The 10279-nt window shown below is 38.8% G+C and overlaps 1 protein-coding gene across 1 annotated transcript in view; it reads left to right on the top strand.

Moving 5' to 3' along the window:
* Positions 1–898: 898 nt before the first annotated feature.
* LOC119412846 (inositol 1,4,5-trisphosphate receptor type 1) overlaps positions 899–10279 on the top strand; it is a 130162-nt gene continuing 120781 nt past the window's right edge. Inside the window, exons 1-2 of the mRNA XM_037679883.1 lie at positions 899–990; positions 4138–4208. Of these exons, the coding sequence (XP_037535811.1) occupies positions 899–990; positions 4138–4208 (163 nt within the window). The remainder of the gene's footprint in view (positions 991–4137; positions 4209–10279) is intronic.

The raw sequence follows: 10279 nt of genomic DNA, 5'->3' as shown, positions 1-10279 counted from the left end.
GGAGCACCTCGGTGGTCTCAGTCTACGACTGAAGGTGCTGCGGTAAGAGTCCAGGGTGTCATGCAGGAGGTGTGACGTGTTGTTCAGGATCTGGAGCAGTTTCCTCAGCATCCTCTGCTCAGACACCTCTGAGACTGCAGCTCCACTCCCAGAACTGAGCCAGCTCTCTGGATGATGAAATGTGGTCAGATTGCCCTCGGGCAGACTAAGGAATAGGTCAGGAAACCCAATCCAACACTAACTTTAGGACTTATCAAAAAGAAAGACTCGAGCCTTGTCTTAAAAGTGCAGAAACTTGTTGGTTTCACAAGAGAAGATCCTGATAACCGAAAGCTCTGCCTCCTGTTTTAGAAACGATAGGAATCACAAGTAAACCTGCAGTGGGAAAGCCAAGTGGAAAATTTGGAACTACTTCTCCAAGATGGAGCTGGTTGTTAAGAATTTGTTTCATGTTAGAAAGACGGTTTTTCCATTTCTGAATTTGCCACTGAAGCTAAAGATGGAGAATCATCTCTCCTGACTCTCATCAGAACTCTAACAGCACTATTGTAGATCAACTGAAGACCTTTTTTAAGAGGTTGTTGGACATTCAAATAATAAAGCATTGCAATAATCCAGCCTAGACGTTTTCCTGGATTATTTTTGGACAAGCTGTTTCTAATTAAGGTAATATTACGCAGGTAGAAATAACACCAAGGTTCGTTACATTCCTACTGGAGTACGAGTTAACTTTATAGCTATAGCAAATTATAATTATGGTAGTCAATTTGATGTTTCTCCAACTTTTGAGGGATGTGAAACTATGGCTTATCTACGACACATGAAGAGTAAATGAATTGAGTTTTCATCATGTTTCTCCCTCTCCCTCCTTTGTAGGCGCTCTCCATTTGTGCCAAACATGTCGGATAAGATGTCCAGTTTTTTACACATCGGGGACGTGTGCTCCCTGTATGCAGAGGGATCCACCAATGGCTTCATCAGTACCTTGGGGTACGTCTCTCGAACGTGTCAAAGCCTTCTTTTGCATTAACTGTTCAATATTTTAAATCACTCCTTTGATAAAATTTAGTCCTAAAGAAGTCTCTTCTTCTTCTCTGAGTCAAATAATTGTGAAATTTAACGAACGTGTTGCACGTGATGCAGATGTCCAATCCACTTGATGCTTACAAGATAGTTTTACATTGGAAGCATTGGGAAACAAAACTAGTTTTATTGTTTAGACTCCAAATGAAAAGTTGTGAAAGCAACTTAAACTTTGGCTTGATTATGTTTGATTATGAGTAATCCACATAATAAAATCACATGTAAAATAAACTAATTCACCCACACAGTCTGAGCGCACTGAAATGTTAACTCCATCACTTCAACTTTACATGTACAGCACTGTAGCTACTGTGGATGCAAAACTTTGCAGCAGTCGATCAACAGCAAGAGCAAAAACACCCAACATTTATCGTGGCCATAGTTGAAAGCCAATTAAGGATTCTAAAATTTAGTAATGGGCCCCCAGGAGCCTCAACAAGTGGAACTGTCAGTGTGGATTTGAAGGCATCTACATCTAAATCAACATTTGATAATGATCAACAAAGTCCATGCTCAATAATCCAGATATACAATCCAACAATTTTCAGTCAGGTCATTTGGACATTTTTTTTTTTTTTGGTGCTGAAACATTTCACCTTCCATCCAGAATTATTATTATTGTTATTATTATTATTATTTAAGTCACACTGTCGCAGAGAAACTGGAAATTAAATAACTTAAAACAATTTAAGAAAACAAATTAAACAATACGTTTTTGAAGCCCATTAAAAAAGCACAACATTCACAACATGTGATGTTAAAAAAATAGCACACAACAAAAATCAAATAAGCAATAAATGCACTTTCAACGCTAACACGATGGTGGCTCTTTCCAGGGACAAACAAGAAACCGTGTCCATGCTATTTTTTTCAAACAAACAATAAAGTTGTGTTTTGTTCATCGTTAAAATACCTCTGTAAATATTTATATTTGTTTTCTGTCCCTCCTTATTTTTATTCTGAGAGTTAACCAGCTCATAAGAAGTTTGTTTTAAGGTTTGGTTTTATTCCCAGTGCAATAAATCTGTATCAGGAGGTTAGTTTTGTTTCGAGCATCAGTAATAGAATCAGAGCTTTCAGCTCAGCGTCCTGGGCCTCCTTCCTGCCGAGTCGTGAAAATGGAACGACCCACAGCAAAAACCGAGCCATTATAAAGACTCCGTGGCCTTTCTTGAAGTCCAGCACTTCCTACGCTGCTAAGAATGCACTGTAAAGCACGCACATTTACAAAAATTGTCAGGAGAGTTTTGGCCAGAAGCCAGCCACTCCTAACATGAAACCAACTCGGCTGCATTCTCCACATTGTCTGCATTCGAGGAAACACAATACTGAGAAGAGCGAAAACTCTCTGAGCATCATCATCTGAGCAGCAGCACAAAGTACTGAAACTGTGGAGCCTTCATCAGGACAAATCCTGTCTGTTCACAGGTGGAGCTGCTAGATTAGTTGCCAATAACTCACCCCTGGGTGCTGCTCAAGTTATGTACATCGCGCAGTTGAGTTCTGTCCACTTCCACACCCGATCTCACTTTAAATCAGTGAGTCAGAGCTTTGTTTACTGAGGTGTAGATTGTTCTGTTGGATGACTTTTTAGATCATTATGCTGAAAAAAAAAAGAACTGAAACAGACGTGGGATTTGGCTTCTGTCCCAGCAAGTGTTGTTACGAGCCAGTAAAAGTTAAATTCGCCACGTTAAATTCCAGCCTGCCCACTGGTGATTCAACCAGCATATATTTTTTTATTTTTGTGGATACAAGAAGGAAGATTAGGGCTTTTGATCCGCAGCCCTGCCACGTTCCACGGTGCTCTGAGTAATAGACCCTCATTCAGTTTGAGAGCGTGTTAGAAATGCTGCAATAAAGCAACTTTTAGAAGGTGGCTGCTGTGGAAACGTTATGAACAGTTGTTGTCTTACCTGCTGTAGATGGCTCTTTGAATTATCTCCGTTTGGAGAAATTAAACTTTTATTCTGACCAGATGGACGAGCTAATAGCTGGTCCTGGTGGGGCCTTAACAAAAGCGCTGCCGTATTAAAACAAGTCCAGTCTCAAAAATTTCATATCAGTTTGTACAAGCAGTATTTTATAAACCTTTACATCACTCGCGGTATCACAGTACAGTCACATAGAATTCTATGGTTATTTGTAATTTTGTGTAAAATGCGTATTTGACAATGGTGTAACGCTTTAAAAAAGTGTTTGCATGAGCAACCAAGAAAAGACTGAACATTCCCTTTTAAATGGTGCAAATATGAAATACTATAGATACAAATTTCAGTGTAAAATAAATAATCAAATAAAATGATTTTCTGATGAACAACCATATTTGTTTGTGCCTGGAGTTGTTTTAAAATGGTAACATTTCTCAGAAATTCTGACTGATTTTTAAACCGAGGTCATTCTGGTTGTTGTCTACTGCAGGTAAGATACTGACTGCTGAAACGAACTTCACAAAACTCCAGTTTAAGTAAGATCTGAACTGAGCCTTTAGGGAAAAAAAAGGCTGTCGATCACTGCAGTAAATGATAGGTGATTCAATTGGGGAGTCGATATTTCAATCTTATCAGGAACTGGAATTCAAGAGTCACTTTATGAATTAATACAAAGCTTGATTTACAAAAAAAAAAAAACAACAATCCTGAAATGGTAAAAAATTTAGTATTTCCTGAAGGAATGCTTTTTGAGAGCTGCCTTTCATGTCAACGTTAAAGACTAAGATCATCTGAGTTATTAAAGTTGATAAAAGTTAATAACATGTTGGATCTCAAACCGGTTTTAAATGAAGATTATCTTATGATCAGAAAGCACACAGCTGTAACTGTTTTGGTCAAACTTTGTAAATGATTAAATGATAGGTGGAGGTTTACTGGACAGGAGGTAAAATGTGCTCCAGCAGACCAAAATACGTCTGTGGAGGCTTTTAAACGCCGTCACATCATCTCTATTAAAAAAAACCCCAAACAACTGTTCTCCTTTTTATTCAGTAGTTTTTGTTGCCCGTGCGTTTGGCACCCTGTAATTAATTATATTCTCATGTGCCCTTATTTTTAACAGCTTGGTGGATGACCGCTGCGTCGTCCAGCCTGGTGCCGGGGACCTCAACACCCCACCAAAGAAGTTCAGAGGTAAGAAGCTCAGAGTCTGCAGACATCACGACACAAACTGTCTGAGAGTCCTGCAGCGAGTGTGAGACGCTCTAAAATGTGTTTCTTTGCTGATGACCGCTCTGGACTTCTAACGGGCCTCGTGTCAGTGTTAATGGTGTGTGGGAGTTTTTCAGCACAAGTGGAGGCAGATGGAGAATCAACACTGATGCAGAATTTGTTGGAAAATAGCACAGAATAATCAATCTGCTAAGAGAAAACCTTGAGCTGTTACTGTCACCCATTTAGCTATTATTAGCTACTGGACAGGAAGTAGAACTCGGTTCTCAGGCCAGAAGTTTAAATTCCTTGGAATCAGACAGGCTAAATATTCTATGGTTGTATGAAAGTATGAGAACACGGGGGGGGGGACTGTTTGTTGGTCATCTTTTGCAATAAAAAAGACAACAAAAAGGTTTTTCTTTTCATTTACCCTTTATTTATACAGGTAGTCTCATTGAGTCACGAAAACTCATTTTCAATAGAGACCTGTTTTTGGGAGCTAATGGTGGAGGTTAAGTGCCTTGCTCAGGGACCCAGAGTGGGGCAAATGAGGGTGGAGGCAGGTGCGGGTGTTTCAACTTTTCCACCCACATTTTGATGTTGATGGTACCGGGAGTTGAACCTGCAACTTTCCGATCACAGGCCCATCTTCTCTAACCTCTGCGCCACCACTCCCTATATTTTTCCTGCTGCTAAATATTTAATTCATGATGCAACATGGGGCAGCACGGTGGCACAACTGGGAGAGCTGCTGCCTCAGTGAGCAGGTTACCACGGTTCATATCCTGGTCCGGGGGCCTTTCTGAGTGGAGTTTGCATGTTCTCTCCGTGCATGCGTGGATTTTCTCTCCGGTTTCCTCCCACAGACCCAAAACATACATGTTTGGCTGATTGGTAATTCTAAATTGTCCCTAGATGTGAGTGAGAGAGTGAATGGCTGTTTGTCTCGTTTGTCTCTATGTGGCCCTGTGATGGACTTGCGACCTGTCTAGGGTGTGCTCCGCCTCTCGCACAGTGATTGTTGGACATGGGCACTGGCGACCCCCGGAAGACGTGCGTAAAGATAATGGATGGATGGATTATGCAACATAGCTGGACCTTTGATAGATACATATTTTTGTTGGGGTTCCCAACCCTGGTCCCTGAGGAACACCATCCTGCATGTTTTAGTTGTTTCTCTGCTCCGACACACCTGATTTTAATAAATGGCTTCTGCAGAACATGAGGAAGTAATTAAATCACTGAATCAGGTGTGTTGGAGCAGGGACACAACTAAAACATGCAGGATGGTGTTCCTCAAGGACCAGGGTTGGGATCCCCTGTATTAGGAAATATACAAAGTTTCTATGAGGGACATGTGTATAAGGAAATTATTTAAACATTTTTTTTATTTGCAGCACAGAACTGCCCAACATTAAAGGAAATGAGTAACATAAAAGTGTTGGCACTATCTCATCCAATAAATTGCAAGTTTTCACCTCAGTAATGTGGGTTGTTGACTAATAAAACATCTGAGTTGGTGTCACTTCCCACATATAATGCATTTTTCTGACTGATAATGGAGGCATTGTTTCATTACTTTAGCTTACTCTGTAATGAAACAAATCATGTGAACATTTTATTCATTTAGGCGTTTTTTACTGGAAGCTTTTCATGCGTATATGTGAAAGAAAATGTGCAAACCTTTGCTGAGAAATAGTTTAACTGTTTTTATTATATTAAATTTACTGGTAGTTTCTCTGGTAGAGATCACTTGAGATGCGGCATTTAAATTAAACTAAACCTTATTAAAGTGTTTGCCTAATGTAGACATGTTTCGTCTTAAATAAATTATGGCCTCTGTTTTGTGTTTGTGAGCAAAATAATCCAGTTAAGATAAAAACTTCAGTTATGATAAATAACAGTTATGATAAATGATTCTAGTAAAAATTCAAGCTACATTTTGAGGGAATAGTTCAATTTTTTTTATAAGTTAATATCTTACCTGCAATAGACAATGGTCAGAATGATCTGAAAATTAGAGAACATCTCATAAGAGTCAAGCTGACGGCAACATGGAAGAAAAAAACAAAACAAAAACATGTTTCCATTTTATAATTTAAATTTAAAAAATAAATCAAGTTACTTACCATCATCTTTCCATTAGACAGCTCTTTACTGTGGGTAACAGAAGGCAAACCGTGTTGGGACATGATATGCTGCAAAGCATGCAGTGTGAAACTAACCATGTTGAGTCAGGCCCTCTGGACAGATTCTTCGTGGTTGAAATGTTTTGTGTTTTATCCAAACGACTTCTTCAGCCTGAGAAGCTGCAACAAATTCAAGCAAAATTTAGGAGGTAGAAAAGAGAGCCATGGCATCCTTTTCAGGGACACCACCGAGTCATTGGTTCAGGTATGTTGATGACACCTGGGTTAAAATTAAATCTCAGGAAGTCTCAGCATTTCACTGATCGCATCAACTCTGTGGATAAATATATCAAGTTCACACGAGAAGCTGTAAAACATGGCAGGCTGGTTTTCTTGGACTGTGCGGTCTCGGTCTCTGATGAAGGACATTTGGAAACTGAAGTGTACCGCAAACCCACCCACACAGACCAGTATTTGCAGTCTGACTCTCATCACCCTCTGGAGCACAAGTAAGGAGTTATCTGGACTGTCTGACAATGTCCCCACAGCCCCCACAGGAGCCAGGGGGAAGGAGAAATCCCACACAAGACAGGCCCTGGAGCAATGTGGATATCCTAACTGGACCTTCCTGAAAGCAGAGAAGAAACTCAAACAGGACTCCAGTCAACCATCAGGTGAAAAGGAGGAACCCAGACCCAGACCAGTGGTCATTCCATATGTTGAGGGAGTATCAGAGAAACTGAGACGTTTATTTTCTAAACATAACGTCCCAGTGGCTTTTAAACCCCAAAATACATTATGGCAAAGACTGGTTCATCCCAAAGATCCAGTCCCCCGGCACAAACAGAGTAATATTGTGTATGCTGTTCAGTGTCAGGAAGGTGATCAGTCTTGCATCAGGGAAACTAAACAGCCACTGGCCAAAAGAATGGACCAGCACAGAAGATCATCATCAGGCCAGGACTCTGCGGTCTACACTCATCTCCAGGCCAGCGGTCACTCTTTCAGGGATGAAGATGTTCACATCCTGGACAGAGAGGAACGATGGTTTGAGAGAGGAGTAAAGGAGGCCATCTTTGTGAAAAGAAATCGTCCATCATTAAACAGGGGTGGAGGCCTCCGGGTTCAACTGTCCCCCTCTTACAATGCTGTTATTGCTAGTATCACTCAGCCCTCTGTGAATAGCAAGCGGCCATCAGGGCAGTAACAATCCATCGTTAGGCTGATGGTCCTCCTTGATCATGTGAACAGCTAGTTCTAATGTCATCAGCAAACTGGTTGATCCACTATGAGAAGGTGCTGCTTATAAGACTGAACTTGTTGCAGCTCCTCAGACTGAAGAAGTCTTTTGGATAAAAGATGAAACTTGTCAACAAAGAAGAATCCATCAGAGGTCTTAACTCAACCTTGCTAGATTTATCTACCTTGACTACATCCATCAGGACATGCAGAATTAAACGTTTTGCAAACTGGAGTGTTTTAAATCAACCCTGTCTAGATAACTATCCCACACAAATATAATCCAGTGAACAAACCCACAGCGTAGCATTCTTTTGTCACTATGAAATGTAAAAGAGTTAAGTTGTTTTAAGTTGTTAAATATGGCGTGTTGGACTAGCTCTTTGCGTCTTTAGAATTTCTCTCTGATTCTCTGAACTCGGATCACTCAGATTTTCTGCAGACTGGATTTTAACAGTTTTACAGACGCCCTTTAAAGAAATTCAGAAACAATAAAAAAAAAAAAAAATCATATTTAAAGAGAATATGTACTGATTTTCTTGCCCTCTTATTATAAAAAAAACTTTAGTTTGTGATCAACTTTTAGAAATATTAATAATGATTTATGATCTAAAATCATTAAAAGTTGGCATTCAGGTTTTGCCTGTAATTCCGTTCATGTGTGTGTGTGTGTGTGTGTGTGTGTGTGTGTTGTTCAAAATGTTTTATTAACAGTATATGGACCACAATGAATATCTCAGAAAGTAATTGTAGCATGTGTATCTATAGCTGATTAACTTCTGAAGTTCATCTGATTTAAGATGGCTGCCACAGCTGGTCAAACTTTTCAAACACAAATTTGTCTATAACTCCATCAATAATGATAATATTTGGTAATATTTGATGATTTGATCATTTCATTTGATAATGTCAATGGAAAAATTAAGGCAGATATGTTCTTGTTTTTAGTATTTCACCCTGTTTTATGGCACCCAGATTTATTGTTTTATACACTTATTTTAATTGCATTTTTGCTGTAGTCTATTGTTATTATTGTTATTGTTGTTATTATTGTTATTGTTGTCTGTACATTATATGTTCAGTCTGGAACAGGTCCCTCTTGTAAATGAGTCCTCGTAGTTCAGTGAGACTAGCCTGTATAAATAAAGGTTGAATGAATTGTTTTATTAATAGTAATATTAATTAATTAATTAATTAATTAATTGATTAATTAATATTTATTTAATAATAATATTTTTTTAAATAATATTTAGATAATGAGCTAAAATCAATGGTGGTAGTATCTGAGAGTGATTCAAAACACATACTCTGAGTGCTAAATGATTGTGCAAGATTTGTTTGTAAAACTTGGACCTGCAAGGTGGGATGATGCACATGGCTTCAAGGAATACTTAAGTTTTATTTATTTGTTTGTGTTATCTTGTTTTTATTAGAGGATTCCTTTAAAACATATTTAGCACATTTACCAATGCTGAAACAAATGAGCTAAAACACTGATGTGGAGGAAAAATACAGCTTTTTTTTTCAAACTTTTGCTTTGTTGCTCTTATTATAGTTTATTTTTTCAAATATATTGTCCTATAAATCACTTTCCCTTTAAAGTATTGTGTTTTGAAGTGTGTCGAATAGCAAACGTTCATGTGGCCACGCTTATTTTATTTTTTACTGAAAAGCATATTTGCTGTCTCGGAGTATTACGTACATTTCATAGAAGAGCTACACAGTCGGCGTTAAATTTCTTCATGGGTCTGTGGTTTCCCAGGAGGCGTTCTCCTCCCACTGGAATCAGTCGCTATCAGCACAATAAACACAGACACTGATTCTTCTAAAAAAGATGAGTCTCTCTGCCATTTTTCTCTGTTCCTGTCTGCCGCTGCCAATTTTTGTGTAGTCTAAACTTCCACAGTGTCCCATGTGAACTATCCTCTCCCCTCTTTTGAGTTTCACTCAGTTATTCAGCTGTGTAAAGACAAGTACTAGTTTTATCTTGACTCGATGGTTTAAATGAACAGGAAATGCTCAGCTTCAACTCTAAAGTTACAGCCACACAGTTAAAATTATTTTAAGAATTTAATTAAAGAAGCACGAGCTGCTCTGATGAAACGACGTCAGCGAATTAAAGAAATGTGATTTGCATCATCATGTCTTCTTTTGCCCTCGCTCGTCCTCTCTACCAAATCAGGCAGCAGAAGTTTCAGCAGAAGCATGTGAACAAACTAAAAAAAGAAAACTCACAATGTGCTCGTACTTCCACCTCAGTACGGAAGCTATAATTGTTTGTGTGTAAAATGTCATTTAAAACAAAATGCAGTGATTTGCAAATCTCATAAACCCATACTTTTTACAGTGGAACATAGTTTAACATGTTTAAACTAGGTCATGTTACCATTTGATTTAACAAAACTGAAGAAATTTTGATTTTGACGGTAGCAACTCATTTCAAAATAACATATTTTCCGGCGTATAAGTCACATCAGTCAAAAAGCATCATGAAGAGGAAAAAACAAATGTCGCATTTATTATGCTTCACCGCTGACCCGTCGCACTTATTATGCATTTATTTAATGCTCAAAACAGCTTCATTTTGTCAGGGTGGTGCGGTGCCATCCATCCATGGATGGATCCATCCATCCATCCATCCATCCATCCATCCATCCATCCATCCATCCATGGATGGATCCA

The sequence above is a fragment of the Nematolebias whitei genome, chromosome 7 (genome assembly GCF_014905685.2).
Source record: "Nematolebias whitei isolate Nwh7 chromosome 7, NemWhi1, whole genome shotgun sequence".
NCBI classification, from domain to species: domain Eukaryota; kingdom Metazoa; phylum Chordata; class Actinopteri; order Cyprinodontiformes; family Rivulidae; genus Nematolebias; species Nematolebias whitei.
This window is presented reverse-complemented; position numbering and strand designations above follow the sequence as displayed.